General features: G+C 41.7%; 1 protein-coding gene and 1 long non-coding RNA gene across 7 annotated transcripts in view; both read right to left on the reverse strand.

Annotated features, from left to right (window-relative positions):
- Positions 1-17,352, reverse strand: part of UACA (uveal autoantigen with coiled-coil domains and ankyrin repeats) — a 69,895-nt gene extending 52,543 nt beyond the window's left edge. For all 5 annotated transcript variants that reach the window (XM_032469055.1, XM_032469057.1, XM_032469059.1 and 2 more), the window contains exon 1: positions 17,084-17,352. In XM_032469055.1, the coding sequence (XP_032324946.1) occupies positions 17,084-17,170 (87 nt within the window). In that variant the 5' untranslated portion in view covers positions 17,171-17,352. The remainder of the gene's footprint in view (positions 1-17,083) is intronic.
- On the reverse strand, positions 1,429-17,062 carry LOC116660235. Of its 2 annotated transcripts, none has more exons than XR_004315651.1 (2): positions 5,082-17,062; positions 1,429-4,289 (listed from the first exon to the last, which is right to left on the reverse strand). It is a non-coding gene; the product is annotated as an uncharacterized LOC116660235 (long non-coding RNA). The 2 variants fall into 2 exon arrangements; XR_004315650.1 differs by having other exon boundaries at positions 1,429-4,326.
- Positions 17,353-21,584: the final 4,232 nt, after the last annotated feature.

Below are 21,584 nucleotides of genomic sequence, written 5' to 3' on the forward strand. Positions count from 1 at the left end.
GAGAGAGGTTTTCAGAAACTCAGGCTGTTGCACAGTATCACTAGTTATCAGAGAAACGGAATCAAAGCTGCGATGAGGTACCACCTCCCAGTCAGAACGGCAACCATCACAAAGTCCACAGACGATGAATACTGGACAGGGTGCGGAGAAAAGGGAACCTTCCTACACTGCTAGTGCAGCCATTATGGAAAACAGGATGGAGAGTCCTCAAAAAACTAAAAACAGACTTACCCCATGACCAGCAGTCCCACTCCTGGGCATTTATCTGGAGGGAACTCTAATTCAAAAAGACACATGCACCCAATGTTCACAGCAGCACTATTAACAATAGCCGAGACATGGAAGCCGCCTACGTGTCCATCAACAGAAGAACGGATAAAGAAGTTGTAAGAGATATACACACACACACACACATACGCTAATACATATATTATATATAAATATATATTTATACAAGTATATTTATAAGTATATATTATATTATATATAGTGTATATATATAGTATATATATTATATATATAAGTATATAAGTAATATATATTTATAAGTATATTTATAAATATATATACATTTGTTTTTAAAAGAAAGAAATCCAGGTATTGACCATGCAGGCACAATCCAGGATGACGACGGGGACACATCAAAACGCCCTGGCTTTAGACATCTGAATGGTGTCATTCATTCCCACTGTTCCGAGGCCACCTTCACCAAGCAAGCTTCTGACAAACTTGCCTCCCTAAAGGGAGAGACTGGATGGAAGGATCCAGCCCCCTAGTCAGCTACTTAGTTCCCATTATACATGAATAGGATGACATTTAATCTCAATGAACTTTCAGAGTAACTCAGCATCTTCAAATCCAATCAAGATTGAGTTTCTGCTTAAATAAACCTAACATGAATTTATCAAGGGACAAAAGGCTTCCGTTGGCAACAGGAAATTGGGTCTCCCCTAACAAAATTTTACTTCAAACCTTTATAGGGCATTTATGATGAGCAGCACAGAGGAAACTGTAAAAACTGTAAACAGTATTGATTTTCCCAGTAGCTTAGACACATACTCTTTGCTGTTCTTTTCATAATGAAAATTTCTCCAAAATTCAGGTGTTAAAAGTACATATTCACTTAATAGTTTCTTCAGTTATACTCATTTCCCATGGCTTTAATTTTCCTCCAAACTAGAAATAAGATCACAGAGCTCAGTATATTGAAAAGGCATGCAAACATTAATCAAGATTGTTAAGATCACAATTTTAAGGAATAAACAATCAGAAAAATAATAGAAGGAACCAACCAAAGGGTTAACAGCTATGGAGTGTGGGATTAGAGAAGCCCTGAATTCTTCACATTTTGTGTATTTTCTGAATTTTCTACAATGAGCATTGTTCTATTTAAGCTTCTTTACTTGCAAGAAACAAATATCCATTCAGTTGCCTTAAGAAAAACAGGATTTATTGAAAGACATACAACGAGCTGCAAGAGAAATCTCACGGAAAACCACAGCTGAGCTGAGTCCTACACAGTCTGGAGCTACGGGTGAACCTGGCATCGATTCCGTTCCAGGAACCCCAAAGACAGCACACGTGGAGCTGCCCTGTCCACACACATCGCTCTGTCACACGTGTTGCTCGACTCCGGTCCATGTGGGTCTTTCCACTCTCATCAGCCGCCATGAATATCCTTCTTTACTTCCACCTTAAACTCCAAATTTCCTTCATTTTAAGCGTAAGGCTGTGGTCGAGGTACAAGAAGGTGAGGAAAACAGACAACTTTTGCTTAAGGATTGAACTGTACTTTTTTAGATTACAGATTGAATATACACAGATGGTTTTTAGAAAGAGCCAACAGTCTAGAGAAGGGTATATAAAAAGGGAAAGTCTCCCTCCTCTTCCCTGGCACTTTTTTTGAAGGGTGGTGGGGAAGGGGGAGGGAGTAATCTACAAAAGGAAAACTGACATTTATGTTTCTAAAAATCATAAAAATATTACTTAACAAAGCACAACATCTATAAAATATTTCCTCACTGTATTATATAAACAATTATTGTGTAACAACTGAAAATGCACATAATCAAAACAAAATTATCTGATATCATATCGTATATAAATAATAAGAAACATTATAAAACTGATTGGTTCTATTTTAAACAGGTATTTTTTCTGAACTTGACTGTCCACAAAGCAGATAAATTTATATTGGCAACCTATTCGTAAATTATTTGAAATGCTTCATCATGGTAGGAATATTTTAATTTCTAATACACTTTTCATTTGTCACGCTCAGGTTAAGTTGGCGAAAATGAAAATAACTGAGATGTTCTCAAAAACTAAAAATTCCAAATATACGTCAGGCAGTGCTGTTTAAGATCTTAATCACTGAGCACCTGCAAACTGTCCTCGAATGTCTACTTGACATGGGTAGCTATCTCAGACGCTGGCTTCAAATCTTTGTAATTTCATAAATTTTCCTCAGAGAGGCCCTGAAATAAACAAAGAGGGGTTTCTCTTTGAAGGCAGGGTCACTTTACTGGCTGTATCTTCCTTCGTCCCCGTGCCACCTGAGACCCTTCGCAGGGCAGCGCAGCCAGCGTGCAGCAGGCAAACCGTCTACGTCGAGGGGTCCTGGTGAGCGTTTTCACTCAACCTGCAGGCTGACGCCGCCGGAAGTCTTTCAAATCGGCCCCTTAAAGTGTGCTTCAGGAACATGTTTGAGAGCCCCATTTTCCCACACCCCTTCAACAAACTGTTTTTAAGAGTTTAATAAAGAATTTGGTGTATATTTTTCCAATTGAAAAAAATTCTTCACTAACTAAATTGGGATTATATTAATAGGCTGTCCTCCACATCCCTTCTTTCACATAATAAATATATCCTGGACATCCTGACGTGTCACATTTATGTAAATATGGAGATTTTCACAATCTACATGATAATGTCTAAAGACTTATATTTTCTATAAACAGAGAAAACAAAGTTTTTTAAAAAGTAATGAATAACGAGTGATTCAGTTTTGCTATTTTTGTTATTTTGAATATTTTAAACTGGTTTTAGAATTTAATGTTGGGAATTATAATATTAATATTGTATGACAGACACCTTTATGGAAAATACCCTTGGATGGGGTTGAAAATTAACTGATAGATTTCTAAATTGGTTAATTAGTTTAATTTCAGTTTTCACATTTTAGAAATATTTAATAACTCTTAAAAGCAATTTTGAATTTTTCACGTATTTCATGCCAGTCAAGTAGCTGTATATGAAGTCTAGCTTGAATCTGGCATGAAGCAAGGAGTTTTCATATTAATTACTGTGCTTTAAGTATTGTTTTTACAGTCAAATTCCTATTATAGCAAACTATTTTAAAATTACATTTCACTATACAATTGGAATTTAAATATTTTGTATTGATTTTAATAAAATGCTGGCATATTCAACATGCTTTCAAATTATACTTTCTGTACTTGAAAAACACGGAGCTTAAAGTTTCGTATCTTTATTACCATCTTAACAGGATTGCAGTAATTTGCATTGTGATTATTCTAACTGGAGTTAATAAATGCTTATGCTTTTAACCTCCTGGCTGACGGTGACAGAGGCCCTGCCTTTGCTAATGGCAGGGCTCGGCACCGTGTGTGCTAAGAGGTTCAGCTCGCTGGTTTGCACGTGTTACCTAGTGATGCTCTCAGGCGTGGGGAGAGGTGTGAGGAGGCGCATATCCATCGTCTTATTTTTCTGGATCTCAAGGCTGCGGAACGTGACCAGCAGGTCTGAGGCCCAGAGCAGCTGACGCGCTGCACAGTCATTACCCTTCTGAGCTGGCAGGCGAGTCTGAACAGGTGCCTGTCCGGGCTTGGAGTGTGCGAGGGTCCTGGGAGGTTTTCTGTCCCCTTTGAGTGCAGCAGTGCCCTGTTTGGGAACCACTCCCCTATTGTGAGCAAGTTAAGAGGAGCAGGATATTTCATCCAGAGTCTTATAAATATATATATCAAAGAGAAAAAATTCTGCCATGTTTCTCTTGAGGGCAAAACCTTAAATCTTATGTTAGATTCTTTCTAATAAGTTGTATTCAGTTTTAAATTTGGATAGCATTTTCCTTTATTTAAAAACACCTGCTAAATCTACTTGCTTGCCGCTCGGATTTATCGGGAACCACACCAGCCACAGTCCTTGAACAGAAATCCAGCCACACTCGGAGGGCCGCTCCTGCCAGCGGGCAACTTGCTGAGACTTCTCCAGCAGCACAGATGTAACAGCCCCACGCATTCTGTGACCTGCTCTCCCCTGGAGTTATCCTTAATGTTTTGGGGGAAGATGAGTTTTTAAATAGACCTGTAAGTATATTATTTTAAAAGACCATTTTTTAAACACTTCATTATTTCTCAAGTGATGGTATATGGAAAATGCAAAAGAAAGCTTTTTTTTAAAATAGCCTATAATAAAATTAATTTATATTAATTAATGGCAATAAGAAGAACTATTAGAGTTTATACAGTTTTTTAAATTTCTGCATCCTGGACTATTACAATAATCTAGCAGTTGGCCTCCTCACTTCTCCCCTTGTCCCCCCACTGCAGTTATTCTCCACACAGCAGTCAGAATATTTAAAACATAAGTCAGATCATGTCACTCCTTTGCTTAAAACCCCCTAGTAGTTAGTATTCTTGCCATAAATATTTAACCTAAAAGTAATAATTAGGAGGCAATTAAACCCAAATTGTGGGATGTTCTGTAAAAAAAAAAAAAAAAAAAAACAACGAACAAAAAACCAAAAAACTGGTCTACTGGACTCCTTAGATTGGGATTCAAACAATCCAAAATCCTTACTCATACAGGATCCAGACCCCGCAAGAGATCACTGTTAAAACTTCCTCCCCTTTGCTCTCTTCACTCCAATCTTAATGGCTTCCCTGTTTTTAAATTATGAAGACAAATACAATCCCATCTCAAGACTTTTTAACAACTGCTTAGAATTATTAATAACTAGAGGAGAATGCAGGTATGTCCACTCCCTCCAAAAGGCTTACTGTATCATAAATGCATCAGTTTTCTGTTGCTACGAAACCAAACCCAGTTATTCAAAATACCTGCCATTTATTATTGCTCCTGAGTCTACAGGTCATCTGAGCAGTTCTGCTGTGCTGGGCAAGACTGAGCATCTCGGCCATGCGTGTGTCTGCAGTCAAATGGCCACGCTGGCTGCAGGCTGGCTGCTCCAGGATGGCCTCTTTCCCACGGCCCACGTCTGGTGACTAACGAGGTGTCAACGGGACAACAGAGGCAACTGGTAACCAGCAGGCAAGCCAGGCAAGCATGGGCTTGTGCACAAGAGAGAAGTATGAAAGACCTTTTAATACCTGGTCTCAAAATCATTTCCAATATACTCTATTGTCCAAAGCGAGGCACAGGTACAACTCACAACCAGGAAGCAGGGAAACAGGAAAGTCGCCCTGCAAAGACGATGCGCACAGGGAAGGGCAGCGAACGGGGCCGTCTGCGATCAGTCCACCACATACCACGCCAAGAACACTTGCCATGCTGGTTCATCTGAGACTAGGAGACGGCAGAGGGAATGAAAAACACAAAGGAGGATAGAAACCATACTTTGTTATAAAGCCTATAGAGCATGGTTTCTCAACCTTGGCACTACTGAAATCCGGGGCCAGGTAAGTCTTTGTCGGAGAGGGCATCCTAGGATGTTAAGCAGCACCCCTGGCCTCTACCCACTGGACGCCAGTAGTACGTCCTCAAGTTGTAATAACCAAAAATGTCTCCAGACGTTGCCAAATGTCCCCTAAAAACAAGAATCACTTATGGTTGAGAATCGCTGCTACAAAGGAATGAATTAAGGTAAAGACAACTCGGTCTTATACCTACCAATATAAAGTAATTTTACTTTAAAAGGCCATTCAAATGATTCTAAAATGCAAGCTTTAATTATAGATAGGTGAGATGTATACCAAATTCTTAACAGTTTACATATAAAAAAATGCCCAAAGCTTCACTGACAATACTTAGATTCCTGCTAATATAAATTACCATACTTCTGAAGTCAGTATGAATGTAGACCATTGTCAGAAGTTAAACTGAGCCAACAGCCCTGGCTCCAGGATTTGGTGTGGTGCATATGTAAAACCCGGATTGGCCTATTACGTACATTTTTATAACAAATAAATACCAAGAAATCGTGGTCTCTCCCAACCTGCAAATATAAAATGCTGTCTCAAAGCTACAGCTGATGTCCAATTCTCCCCTCTTCCCATTTCAAGACAGTGGTAATATACCTCCCATGGCCACCTCTCACCCTAACACCAATCACAGACGTGAAACACACCACAGAAAGCAGGGGGTGAATTACAGGATTAGAAAGTCTTAATAAAAGAAGCAGGAAGATAACAAATCAGAATATCCCCTGGGCATACTGGAAAACCTCGCAGTCACAGTCACGGTATATGTATTTATTGATCTAAACTGTTCTCACAATGCCTACGTTCCTAAAATTATACATATAAACCAAACAGCTTCAAATGCATCAACTAAGTATTTTCTAACTTGTACTCACGTACAAATCTGTGATAGCACTGGCCAAGTGAAGTCTTACATACAAGAACCAACTTAAAGACCCTCTTTCTGGATTCTCAGGGCAAAAAATAATAGTTTCTCCTTCAGAGAAAAGAAGAGAAAATGGGGTAACTTGCTAACCCAATGGTACATCCATGAGCAGGGCTGGGACCAGGCTAAGGGGGAGTGAAGGGCTGGGGGCACCAAATTTAAGGAAGGGCTCACTCTCTGGGAGGGCAGTGAGCCAACATATGAGGCAAGCACCTGCTGTCCAGCAGGAACTGCACTTAACGTCAGGAAACTGCACTCTGACTTCCACATCCCCACCCAAGGGCTGTCCTGTACTAAGCCTTGGCCCTTACACCTTCCTCGTCATCTCTGTGACTCCTCCAAGAACCACAGGGCCTGCCTAACCGGCTAGTCTGATGCTACCCAACAAGGACCCAGGGAACCCAGCAGAAAGAGTCACCCACACATACACAACTGGAACACTTAAGCCTTGACATTATGAAGGTTGGGAAAAGGGGCATTCCAGGAACTCCAAAACTCTGGCCTTTACAAAGTTGCCCTTATGTTTGAACGTAGTTTCATGTGCACTCATACTTTCGATGGAAATTTATCATTTTTGACATTTTTTCCAATCTTATGGCTGTTTAACTGAATCAATGTTATCACCCAGAAACACTGTAAATCAACAGTATACCTTGCGGTTAGCAATGTTAGTTTTAATAAATCAGTTTCATACAAAAACTAACTACAGGCCAGGGTTTCCCCTTCACAAGGCAGTACTATCCTTTCCCCGCTGAGAGTCCTCTTTAAGAAGAGCCTTCAGCACTCCTGAGCAACAGACACAGGAAGCCTGCAGGTTAGAACCAACAACAGCAACAACCGTGGCACGTGGCACCTCACTGCATTCAAGGAGACGCTCCACCTGTCTGAGGCGTACACCCAGCACACCGCCGCACCCAGAGTGTTTGTCAAGGTCCTGAGTGCAGTTCCTTCCTCCCGTGTGACTCACCCTTTCCCGCGCGATCACAGCAGCTCAGCAGCAGGGACGCAGTCAGACCGGGCAGTTAGGAAGGCTGCTGTCCCGCTTCCTCAACTGTGCACAGGAAAAGCTCTGATAACACAGCTTAGCCTACACGACCCTGCAACAGAGCCCCTTACTGAGGCTAAATCACCTCAAGTGGCTTGAAGACAAGTAATAGCTGGCACAGGGCCTCTCACAGCTTTACTTTAAAGGCCAAACACACGCAACCCTAACCTACCCTTCCAACGGCCACATCTCGACCTCCCCACAGAATCTCTTTCCAAAAGTGTGCAGGCCGGTGTATTCCCCTCAACAACACAGGACAGCAAAAGCTGCTTCCTCAGCAAACCAGTGATGCGGGGAATGCCAGGGAACATAGAGGTTTTAGTTTATTACCTGCCGCTTCCAGCTACCAACAAGCTTTTCACGTGTAACACGTGCCAGCAAGAGTCCTTCAGGCCTGTGAATTTGCAAGTTTCCAGTAATAAATTCCCAAATGAAATTAAGTTCTTAGTTTTACATAAGTAAGTTTATTAAAAATTATATATTAATATAAGTTTATTTTAATTATAAAAAGTAACATCATAACAAAGAAATGGAAAATAAAAACTTCCTAACCTAGAACCATGAGCATCTTTGTATATCCCCTGCTGGTCTTTTTCCATATAAATTTTTATATGACTGTTATCAGGTTGTATCTGTATCTTTTAATTCTGACTTTTTTCATTATAAGATTTCCATTTCTTCCATAGAATTTCTTCACATAGTTGCAAAACAGCCTTGCATTTTCTACTGCTGTATAAAAAATTGCTACAAACTTAGAGGCTTAAAAACAACACTTATTTATGAGTTCATGGTTCTATAAAAAGTCCAGGTGGGGTTGACTGGGTTTTTTGCTTAGAATCTCTCGAGGCCAAAATCAAGGTGCCAGCCAGGCTGGGTTCTCATCTGGGCAGAATCTGCTTCCAGGCTCATTCAGGTTATTGGCCAGATTCCGCTCCCTGTGGCTGTAGCACTGAGGTCCCTGTTTCCTTGGTGGCTCTCAGCCCTGAGCCTCTCTCTCAGCTCCTCACGGCTTTTCATATTCCTTCTCACACGGTCAGTCCACCCTCAAGCCAGCAACAAGTCCCTCTTGTCCTTCAAATCTCTCTGCTGTGAGGCAGAGAAACATCTGGTTTTAAAGTCTCACGTGATTAGACTATGCCCACCTGGATAATCTCCCTTTTGTCTAGTTCAAAGTCCAATGATTACATCTTATACCTTACATTATATCTGCAAAATCTCATTTGCCATGTAACATAATGATCATGGGCATATTAGCTCATCAAACTCGAAGCCCTGGGGGATTAGGGTGGGAAAGCAGGGAAGGCCATTTTTAGAATTCTTCCTACCACATCTCTGTCACAACAGAAAATGTTATTTCTAACTGTAGATTATAGTTGAAAAACTTAAAGGTCATTTAGCCACTAGGCTAGAAAACGTTAAGGTCCTTTCCAATCCTAAAATGTTAAAAATAAAAAAATTAAACACATTAAAGAAATAAAGGGTAAGGTTATTTTAAAACAAAAAAAATTAGATGAATTTTAAAATTAATTAAATCAAAAGGGAGCTGAACTTTCTCCTAGTTGCAAAAAAAAAGACACGTAAGAAATGCTTTTGCAAAATTGTCACCTTGGGGGCCAATTTTCTAGTTACACCAAAAAGATGAAGCATGAATGTAGAAATGAAGGTTAGTGCCAGAAGCAAAGAATTTTCCTCTGAACCCAGTGACAATTTCTACTGAACAAAACTCCAGTTTGAATCTTGGTATAAGAAGCAGAGGAGGTAGAGGCACCAATGAGAACCTAGCTCATAGACAGGCCACTCCTCCCAAGGTCGTTGAGGAAAACCGAGGACACAAGCCTGGGGTCAGGCTGGCAGGGCCTCTTGGGAGGGGGTCAGCCAGCTGACTTTGCTGTAAGACAGTCCCCGTGCCCGCCACACAAATCCAGCCAAAGAAGAAAGAAAGAACTTGCACCTGTAAAATGGTGGACAGCAGTGCCCACCCGGTAGGGTCGTGGGGATTAAGCGAGCTCGCGTACAGCACTCAGAACAATGCCCGGGACAGACGCGCTCAATAGCTACTAGCCGTCAGCACTCGGATTTCTTATAAGTGATTTCTTTTTAAGTAATTCACTAGCGTTTATTCACTGATTTCTCCTAATGAGGCATTTGTATCTGCTCAAATCGTTTCAAGTTACTTAACAATTTTAAGTACAAGTTTATTAGAATCAAATGATTAAAACACACATACACACACACACACACATATATATATCTTGACTGCGGCATTAATGCTGACTGAGTAACAAAGAGGCACTAAAACCCGGTGAACTGCATTGTAAGTGACTTGTGTCATTCTTCATCACCAGCTAGATTTTGTTTTCTATGAGTATGTATGACTTTTATGGGGAAAAAGATATTTTAAGACAACGGGCAGCCATTTCTCCTCACTGGTTCAGTCATATATCTCTCTCTCGAGGGCACCTGCCAGTCTGACCCGATTATAAAAACACAGCTCATGAAATCCCATCCTCAGTCAGGGGTTTTGGTCACTCAACTGAATCGGTTCATATTTTACACTTCATTTCGGAAACTACAGACTATACCATTGGGAAATAAATTAGTCCACATCAGTAAGATTCAGGATTCCTGAAAACAAAAAAAGTCCAACAGACAAAACTGGTTTTGTGACTACGGACAGGTGAGCTTATTCTAGTAGTTTTGTGCTGTATTTTTAAACTGGGAAAAGGTATTACTCTTTCTAACTGTATAAAGGCTACATAAAGCTTTTAATTGCTTTGACTTAGGGAAAGGCAGTATGCATATATTAGCCTTTCATCTGCTTATAATTTCAGGAAGTGCATGTCAACATCTATTTTCAGGCAAATTCTCTACAGAAATCAGTTTGACTTCTCTGGCACAGACAAGCGCAAGCAGGTGGAAACTTTCAGTGATCCGCCACATCCCTTACGTGGGGACAGACAGATGTCTGCACGGTCTCCAGCAGGGCAGTAAAGGCTTCCACATGACAGGTGAGGCAGAGAGCACGTGTCGGGGTCTAGATTCCTTCACTAAGGGTACAGCCATAAGCTAAACAGGGCTGAGGAGAACAAAATTTTGCTGGCCATTCACTCATTCTAGAGGGGACTGGGTAAGAGGGAGGATGAACTTAAGTCATCAACGGGGTAACTTCTGAAGATGAAACTTTACCGACTCTGGTCAGAGATCTCTCTAAACAACAGTTTAAACTTGTCAAGGAATTCAAAATTTTAATTCAAGTTAAAAAAAAAAAAAAAAAAGGAAAACCTTCCTTTGACTGTCTCTCCCAAGCAGCCACCCTCTAACTCCTTCCTTCCTCTGCACCATCCCAGCTCTAACACGAAAGCCTGTCTTCCCACCTGCAGCCCCCACAGCGGGCCATCTGCGTCCACTGCTCCGCACCCTGGTCTCGCTGCTCTCCCGCCCGCGGGGCCGGCCACCCGTCTGCCTGGCCCAGGTTCTAGTTTCCCCCTCCTGCCTTTCCCTGACCCCACCCTACACATCCCACAGCAACATACACACACCTACGGTATGGCTCTTACTATCCTGCGGTACTGCTATTTTATGTATAACTCTCTCAAAACTCATGAAGGCTATGACTGGATCTTTCTTAGCATCGAAATTTTAGAATATACATAAAATACAATAGTATCACAAAAGTAAATACAGTAGTGTCACGACCCAACCAATGACAACAATTACTCACAACCAGTCCTATGTCAAGTCTACCCTCCACGCGTTCCTCCCATCCACCTCGATTATTCCGGAGCAACCCCAGACTTCACATCATTTCATCTAGAAATAGTATACTTTTAAACGTTTCTCTGAAAGACAGAGCCTCTTTATAAACTTAACCCCATTACAACCATTGTCACATTTAAGTCCTTTAAAATAATAATTCCATCATATCAACATGTATCCAGTTGGTATTTACATCTCCTCAATTCTCATAAACTTTTATTTTTTACAATTATTTAATCAGTGAAGTCTACCATTACGATTAGTTAATATGTGTCCTAAATTTCTTTTATTCTCTAGACTTCTCGTCCACTTTTTTCCTCTTATAATGTATTTTTGAAGAAACTAGGCCGTTTGTTCTGAAATTTCCCACAATTAGAATTTTGCTCATTGCATCCCCACATTCCTCTGTCCCCTGTATTTTCTGTAAAATGCTGGTTAGACCTAAAAGCCTATCATACTCAGGTTTGGTTTTTTGGTGACTGTTAATTAGTAGCAATGAATATTTCCAGCAGGAAGTGCATTATGTCTGACTGCCCTTCCTTCTGAGACATTGGTAGCCACTGATAAATCACTGTCTGGATTTTATAGCCATTAATTCATGAGGAGCTGTAGAACTGTGACACACTTATTCAATCATCCCTTCTCCACACATTAGCTGGGGTAAAACACCTTTTATAAAAAAGAAGCTTTCCCTTGTTGAGCACCACAGTTTCATTCTTTCTCCTTATTTTCTGGATCTTAAAAGAATACATCAGTTCCCTAGCATCCAACAAAAGAGACACATTTCTTTTTTTCTTGGTAATCATTATTATGAATTCATGGATTTGCAGATTTCAGTCCACTGCCACTTCATTCTTACTGATGATCAAACTGTCCCCATCATTGGTCCCGTGGGAGCCTCTTCAAGTTGGTTCCCTCCTGAGTCCTAATCCTTGGTAACTTCCTTGCCTTCTAGTGGGACAAAGGATGCCACACTCATCCTGCAAATTTTCTGCTCCCAACTTGGTATTCTCCATTTCTTCAAAGAGGACCTAATTATTAATTCAGTCTTCAGCCTAACTTACATGTTTCATAAATGTTTCCCAAACTAAATAAGGCAATTGCCTTATTATTTTTAAACTAATGATTTTAAATTTGAAAAATGTGTATGATGCACAGTAAATAAATGCACAATCATCACTCCACTCTTATTAAAACAAGTAATTAAAATACTTAACTACTCAACACTCAAGTTCTTGGACTCGTCATCTACCAAAATACACACCAAAGCATCTCAACACTCCTGCTTTGCTATTATGATAAAATTCAGCAATTAAAATCAGCATGATAACCTGAGCAAAACTGCTGCTGGGTTGAAATCCAAAAGTATAAAAAGAAGGCTTCTTTAATGTGATCTTCCTTCAAGAACCACAAGAAATACAACACAGGGATAACCCTAGGAAACTGTCTGAATAAAGCTTTAATTAAGGTAGGCATGTTTAATTAAAGGTTGGCATCTTTAATGAAAATGAGTAAACAGTGCTCAATTAAGTACCATGAGTTTAAGCTAAACATAACAATTTGTGATTATTTACGTTACTCCCAAATCATCAATATAATAATAGCATTAACATCTTTTCAAACATACCCATATCCCTGAGTGGAAAACACAAATACCTTATTCTCAAAATCACAGCTAAAACATAATCATATTTAATCCTTTATGCTTTGTAAACATCTCAAACTTCTACTCTTGGTGGGAACCAAAAGAGGTTTTTTGAAGATTTTTTTCTGTTGCTATATTTGTAACTCTAAATTCTTTTAGAAATACCAATATTTTTTCAGGGTACTGAGACATTAAGAAGATGCTTTAGAACATATCTGGATGCTGATTTATAAAATTTATCGCCCTATTTTAAAAGCAGCCTAAAGAAAGGGCAGCAAAAATAATCACTGCAGACGCTTCGAGGTTAGAGGTGACTAGCACAGGTATAACTCACAGTGAGACCCTCTTCCAGAACATCTGCTTGCAGCACTGGTTTGCAATAGCTCTGGCATTACAGTCCCTTAATTTTAATTACTACTCAAATTTCCTAATCTGAACTACATAAATAATGGAACAAGCCTATTCTCATTGTACATATAATTGTACACATAATTACACATATAATTAACTAGATCTGAAATAACATTCACAATCATTTAATTATCCATTTCAGAAATCTGAAGCTCCAGTTTAGTAACTAAAAATAAATGTAACAACAAAAATTGTCTTATTTGATGATTAAAAGATGCAGTTATCTCCAGATTTCACTAGTAAAGTCCTCTCACATGTATTTCATGCACAATTTATAATTGTGAACAATATTTATTTATATGTGTATAAACACAACTCCGTTTAGTGAACTCTAAACCCACCGACATATTTACAACCAGGGTATTATTCAGAATATTTGAAATGCTTTTTTTCCTCCATATAATCTACATATAATTATAATTTAACGTGTTAAGTTAATATACTATATTTCACATACTATATCGTAAGATATTTACATACTTCAGTCCATTTCTAATGTGTCTCCAGATAAATAAGTTTAAATACATGAGGAAAACTATTTATGAAGTACGCATTTTTAAATTGTTTCTTCAAATCCAAGTAGTGCAAAATGGGATCATTCCCGTGATGATTAAATGAATGACTTAAGATTCAACTTCTGTATCCATGAGAGGGGAGTAGGGGAGAAAAAAGAAAGCAAGACGTATACCTCTGAACGTCCACCAAAATAACTTCTAATAGATCACAGGGTTAAACGTGAAAAATGAAGCAAACAAAAAACTGAAGAAAACAGGAGGCTTTTTCCTTTTTTGCTTAATATTGCAGAGTGGAAAGGCAAAGACATAACATAAACCTAAGAAGTCACAAAATAAAAGGTTGATAAATTCAATTGCGTAAAAACCACTTTCTGTATAGAAAAAGCCACCATAAACAAAGTCATAAGACAAACAACCAATTAAGAAAAATATTCATATTTAAAAGGCTAATTTCCCTGATAAAAAGTACATGCAAATTTGTAGGAAAGAAATTAACAACGCAATAGAAAAATGGAAAGGGAAAACTGTTCACGGAAAAGAACACGTACCGACTACTTAAGACTATGAAAAGATGCTCAACTTCATGCACAACCAAAGAAATACAAATTCAGACGATCCTCAGATACCACATTTATCTGTCAGGCTGGCAAAAATTGAACATCTGGACAGACTTCAAATAAAAGCATGGGAAAAAATAATTTCTCACACACGGAATACAAGATGCACAGAAGGAAATTTAACAAGCTTCATAATTATAAATGCACGTATCCTTTAACCCAGCAATTCCACTTTCAGGAATTGATCCTGTAAGTGTACAAGCACACACACACACACACACACGAAATATATACAGGCTTATTCATCATAGCACTGTATATTATAGCAAAAGATTTGAATGGGATGTTCTGAAAGGGCCTAGGATATTAGTTTAAAAAAATATATGGAACATCGAGTACCAAGTGCTACCATTTCAACAAAGGGTAAACATTTATATTAATATTTGCCTGTATATGCTAAACTCTCTCTGGAGGGATATGCAAGCAATTGGTGACACCAGTGGCCTCTGAGGAACTGGGGGAGCAAGGTCGCTGATGGACAGGTGGGAGAGGGACTTTTTGCTGTAAATATTTCTGTTCCTTTTAAATATTAAGCCATGTGCTATATTATCTGCTCAAAAGCAAATAAATAAAATTTTAAATATTTTTGAAGAAAATAAAAAAGATGCTCAATCATGATAATACGTACACACGTGACCAAATCTAACATTAGGGATTATGGTTTACAGAGTGAAAAGCAGAAGGAATCTGTTTGTCCTGTGCATTTTTTATACTCTATCAATACTACACTTGGCTTTATGAGTCATCAGATTCATTTATTTTCATTTAAATATTTTACAAAAATTATTTGAATAATTAACTAAAACTGAGAGATGCTCACTCTTTTTAAGTGGGCAGGTTCTTTTTTTTTTTTAATGGATTTTTCTTTATTTTTATGTCATTACTTTAAGAAAAATAACAGAATTCTCAGTGTAGCGATTGCTAAAGATTTAAGCTCAGAGAGATGCACCTCACCTTCCAAATGTGCAAAATGCAAATTGGCATGCTGATAATACCAGTTACAACTAAATACTCTGCATTTCTAGAAGAGAAAACAGGATAAAATTAAGGTGTCTAAACCTCCAAGTGGGTGTGAATCCTTAGTGCAAACCAAATGGGGTAAAATATAGCGAATAAACCTAGCAAAGTGTGTCTTTAAAGCTGAAAACACAATCTGCACTACAAAGAAGTTGAATCTTTAACGACATTGACCTCTGGTAACACTAAATGACGTTTCTGACCATCATCTTAAAAAATGAGGACGTAATCGCTTCTTCTATGCGCTAATAAAACAATTTAATGTTTTCAAATCATCAAATATGCCACCTGAAGCCATCCCCCCATTTTTTTTCATTGGGAATTGAACAGCCTAGTTTTGCCACAATTTCCTTTAAATCCAAGTAAAAATCATTCTAGAAGCAGTCAGGTGGAGAGAAAGGCATAATTCTGAATTCACTCAAAAGCCAAAGCAGATGAATTAGTATTCTCATAAAAAGCACCACACAGTCATTTCGGTAAAACCCGTGCAAAATCACTGAAGTCCGTTTTAACTGCTCCAAGCGGGCAACCTGGCAGTTTGTGCATTACATCCCCTCTACGTTTCTGACTCTTCAAGACTTTTCAAATAATGTTTATTCTAAGAATACAGAACGTTGATGATAAGGCCATCCTTCTAACTTGCCAAATTACCTAAATTCCAACATCTGCAGTCACATTTTCTCAGATTTCTGTTCTCCTGACAGTCAAGAGAGGCCCTGAGGACTCCGAGAGCACTAAGGCCGGGCTGCACGGGGCTGCCCCGCAGGTGAGACTGCCCGGCCGCAGAGGACAGCCACCTCCCCGATGTCACCACCACTCCCGGGTCACCAGCTTCCCAGTGTCACCACCACTCCCGGGTCACCAGCTTCCCACTGTCACCACCACTCCCAGGTCAGCAGCTTCCCAGTGTCACCTCCACTCCCGGGTCGCCACCTTCCCAGCGTCACCACCTTCCCAGTGTCACCTCCACTCCCGGGTCGCCACCTTCCCAGTGTCACCACGTCTCTGAGGCACTGTCTTTACAACGACACCCCAGTCCCTCTGCCTCCCCTTAAGTCGCTTTCCCAGTGACACCGACAGCGACCAGCACTCAACGCCGCGAGTCCGGAGTCCGGACGGGGCGGCGCCGGCCCGCGGCCCTGCCCGCCCGGACTGAGGGAGCCCGCCCGGCCCGCGGAGGCGGCCAGGGACAGAGCGCGCGGGGTCACCGCGCCGGCGGGGGAGGGCGGGCCGGGGTCGCGGGGGAAGGCCGGAGGTGGGGGGACACCCAGAACGCCCGGCTCGAGGAGGGGCAGCCCGCGGCCGTCGGCCAAGAGCCGGGAACCCGGAGACGGGAAAGGAGTTGGGGGAGGCCGCGGAGGCGGCGGGGAGGGTCCCCGGGGCTCGGGGCCGGCGAGGCGGGCGCGCCCAGGGGCAGCCGGGCGGAGGAGGGCAGCGCCGGGGGCCGCTGCGCGCGGGCCGCGGGACTCACCGCGCTGGCGGCAGCGGCGGCGGCGGCGCCGGGCGGCGCGGGGCCGGGCGCGTCCTGCCTCCTCAGGCGGGACTTGAGGCTCTTCATGGCCGCGTCCGGGCAGTCCCGCTCCACCGGCCGCGCGCGAACCTCGAAGTCTGCGGGTTGCGGCCGCGCGGAGACGAAGGAGGTGGAGGAGGCGGCGCGCGGGCGGCCCCGGCCCACCTGCCACCTGGGGCCCGGCCGCCGTTGGCTCCCGGCCGGCGGCGGGGCCCCGCTCCCGCAGCCAATCCGCCGCCGTCCTGGCGAGGGTGGGGCCGGCCCCGACCAATAGGATTCCGGGAAGGGGGAGGGACTTCCCTTTCAAACTTAATAACTCCCTTCCTCTCCCTGCGGAGGGAAAGTTGGGCTCTCCGGCTGGGCGGCGGCGCGGACGGGCGTCTCTCCCGGGGGATGGTGCCTCGGGTCTGGAGAGCGCACGGGGTCGTGCCTGAAACCAAGTCACGCCCGACTCCCCTCGTCTTCCCACCCCGTGTTCTTTCCCAAGAAACTCTCCCCTCCTCCCATCTGGTCCCAGAAAGGACTCCTGGGCCCCCGCACACTCGGGCTTTCAAGAACAACTTCCCTTCTGTCTGCTGAGCTTTCACTGCGCAGATCCCAGTGTCCGGGGACACCACGTGCGTCATAAGCTCCAGAAAGACACAGCTTCTAAGGAATAAGGTGCTGGTTGGACAGAGTTTGAAAGACGCTGCAGAACATCATAGCACGTGTCAGGTGCTCAGTGATTATTTGTTCAGTTCAGAACCCACGGCTTTGGGGGGAAGGAGACGTTGGGGAGGAGGGGGAGCTTTAATAAAAAACGACCCACATAGCCAAAGTGATATAAAACGCTGTCAAAGAAAAAAAAATTACGTCCTTTCTTCCAAAAAAAGGTTTTTTGTTTCCTGTAGAAACAAATTACGGGCAAAAGTATACCATGCAATTAATTCATCCTACCCAGAAATCTGTATTAATGAGAATCGTTTACGGGAAGGACGGATAGACAGGCAGGCGAGCAACACCCAATAATTAGCTATTATGGTGACATCTTCAAGTCTTTCTAGGAGTCAGTTTTTCCCAGCAAAATGTTTATTCTAGCATTCGCCCATTTGAAAAGACAAACACTCCACATTGCTGACTAACAAAGGATTCATTTTGTCTGGAAGATCAGTTGCTTCTTTGCAGTTTCCTTGTAATAACTCAAAAGTTTTATTTAAATAGTGTAAAGAAAGTTTTCAAAAGTCTCTTGGAGAGACAGCGTTTAAAGATCATGTTAACCCTTAACAAAACAGTAACAATGAACTACCTGAGAAAATCACTAAATTTTCTCTCGATTAGTTCTGTGGAAGGAAATTTTCTTTGACTCCTCTTCCTTCCTCAGGATCCACAGCCATTCAGTTTTGCTGGCTCTTTAATAGTGTCTGTGATGGCTAGCTACTCTCTGTCCTTACCTGCCCCTGCAGAGCCAAAATTACCTCACACCTGGATATTACAGAAGCTTTCCAACTAGTCACCTGACCTCCAGTCTCACCTCTCCCATTACCAATAAACTACCAACCGTCATCAAAATTCTTACAAAACTATATTCAATATCTTGTAATAACCTATAATGGAAAAGAATCTGAAAAAGAATTTATATATAACTGAGTCACTTTATTGTACACCTAAAACTACCAGAACATTGTAAATCAACTATACTTCAATAAAAAGTTATTTTGAAAAAAATCATAGAAAATATTCCTCTCTTGCTCAAAAACTGTCAGCAGCTAATGAATGAATAAAATTTAACTCCTTTACTTGGCATTTAAGGCTCTACAACATGAACACAAGCCTGTTCTCCAGCTGACACTCCAAGCAAAGAACTCTTCAGCCCATTCCTCAAACGTAGGTCTTGCCTTTTAATGTCCACATCTCTATGCATGCTGATCCCTCTTCCAGTAATTTTCTATCTACATTCATTTAACAAAATCCTGCTCCCTCCAAGTGTGATTGGACGAGGGCACAAGGGAGCTTCTGGAGTACTGTACTGTTCTAACTGATTATATTAACGCGTGTGCGGGTTATATAATGTGCTCAGCTTGTGAAAATTCAGTTAGCCTGTAGTCTTTATATGTATATGTGTGTTATACTTTAATTAATCGTACATCCATTCCATGTGCCCTCCCCCCTAACAGAGCCTTCTCTGATCACTCAACTGAAGTGATCTCTCCATTCTCAGAATGATTGTACCTCTCAGATGATACTAATACATACGTTCTGAACAAGTTCTATTTCACTACTAGACTTCAAACTCCTTAAAACCAGGGAATAACCGATACATGTCTGAATTCCCCAGAATGCTTAGCATGTACTAGGTGCTCAATAAATATTTCTGAACAGATGGATGCATTCTTTTTGGTTATTAGAGTGAATTATAGTTGTTGTTGTGTGTGGTCATGTCACACAGGGTTGGTACCCACCCTGCTGTGAATACTGGGTGTCTCCTGGAGCATCCAAGTTCTCATGGCCCTGGTAATTGGCCTCTTTTCCGTTGTTACTGGATAAAGCAAAGGAAGCACGCAAAGCCACAAGTACATCTTGCATCAGTTTCCAAAAATGCTGGGCAAGCTATTTTTATGCGCTGTCTGCATGGTGTCCCCATGGTGTCTGTGTCCAGGGGCCTTTGTGGATTTTTCCAGGCTGGAAACCTGATAGCCGATGTCTGCTCATTCCCATTTGAGAGCAGCTAAGTAAACATCGCTGGTCTGAATGTGCAGTGAGTCTTTTTTATATTGATCTGGAAGCTCCCTACATGAAGTAAGGTCACTACGATTAGCATTCAGCCAGATAGGTTTTGTTTTTTTAAATTATTATCACTATTACTTCTTTTTATCTTCCCTTTGGAGGAAAAGGCACTTATGAAATTTATGGAATGGAATTTATGGAGTTTATTTGGTACCATACTGAATCCATATGAATTTTTGGTTTGTTTTGCTTATGTTTTATAATATATGAAACCTGGAAGGGAAAGGCATTTTTTAAGTATGTTAATAGGTTTTACATGCACAATGTAAAGATGTCTCAAATAATACAGAAGGGGAAAAGTTAGTCTCCTGACCACCTCTACCCTCAGCCCTGGCTATCAAGAAACTTGTGTTCTAGACTGGAGACCAAGGATAACATAGATAGTTCAGCTGGAGAACAACTCCCCACTGAACGGCATCGTAGGATCGCAGATGTGGGTGGTGTTTGGGGAAGGAAAGTTCAGGAAATGAGTTTGCTTGATGGGAAAGTACCCGAGGATTGGAGGACAGGGGTGGGGTTTCACTGAGTGCACTGAAAAGGGACACCAAGGAGGCAAAGGATTCTTAGGGGAAGAGCCAGGTAGATATGACAGCAGAGGAGGGAGATGCTCACCGAAAACGGCGTGATGACAATGGCAACCACGTGACAAAGACGAATTAAACACACAGAACCAGAAATTTACACATAAAACGATCCCTTTTCAAACAAGAAGCTCTCCTTCCAATCTTAAGTCATGAATTTTATGTCCAATGACTTGCCCTCTTCATTTACAGAGCTTCCTGCCACTCCTGGCAGCCCCGGGGAGCCCAGCCAATAAAGGCAGTCAGTAATTCCATGGAGGAGCCTGGGATATCAGTCATCCTTTCCCAGCTCAGATGCCAGAGCAGATAGATGGCAGAACCATGTGTGGCCATGGGGTCACGAGTAAAGGCACCGCACGCACGACTCACGTGGCAGCCCCAGGAATGAAGGACCTGAGGCGGTTCTCACACCCTTTTCTCTCGCCCCAGTCAAAACTAAAACATGTTGCATAAGAGAGCTTTAAAAAAATAAATAGTTCATCTTTGGCACTAGTTTTAAAACCATCTGCATTTCTAGTAAGCTCTCCAGCGACTACATCCTAGAAAACTGGAGTGGGAAGGAGGAAAGAGGGAAGAGCACATAGACAGCTTCTGCTCCACAGACCCACAGAACCAAGGACACCTGTGAGTGTCTTCTTGGTTATTCAACACTAAAACTTTTAGGGTTGCCAGTTCCCTCTTACAGAAACTGCTTTCATCTCCCCTGCCAAGGGGTGTTTTGTGCTCTGCTAGCGTAATGCTGAGCCTACTAATTCCATCCTGAAGAGGGCTGCTTTCCATCTAACTGTCCTGCTGGACATTTACAGCCTGTCATTCGCCTATGATGCAGCAAGTGTGTCATTGTTTCAATACTGAAGGAGGGAGCGAAACAGCAGGGAAGGGCACGGCCAGGAGCAAAACGACCTCCCCAGCACCACTGAGCTTCCACCCAAGAGCAGGCAAGACACCCACAGCTACTTCTTTGAATTCAGGTTTAATGTCCAAAAACTCCAACTCATTTCCTTTGGTGGAAATTGACCTCTGTTATCAAGTTTTGACCACACGAAGCTCCAGAAATACCACTGGCCTCATTTTACGAGGTTGATGGCCCCAGTGGGCCTGCAGGAAGCTGTTCTAAA

This window comes from Camelus ferus, chromosome 27 (genome assembly GCF_009834535.1).
Source record: "Camelus ferus isolate YT-003-E chromosome 27, BCGSAC_Cfer_1.0, whole genome shotgun sequence".
Taxonomy (NCBI): domain Eukaryota; kingdom Metazoa; phylum Chordata; class Mammalia; order Artiodactyla; family Camelidae; genus Camelus; species Camelus ferus.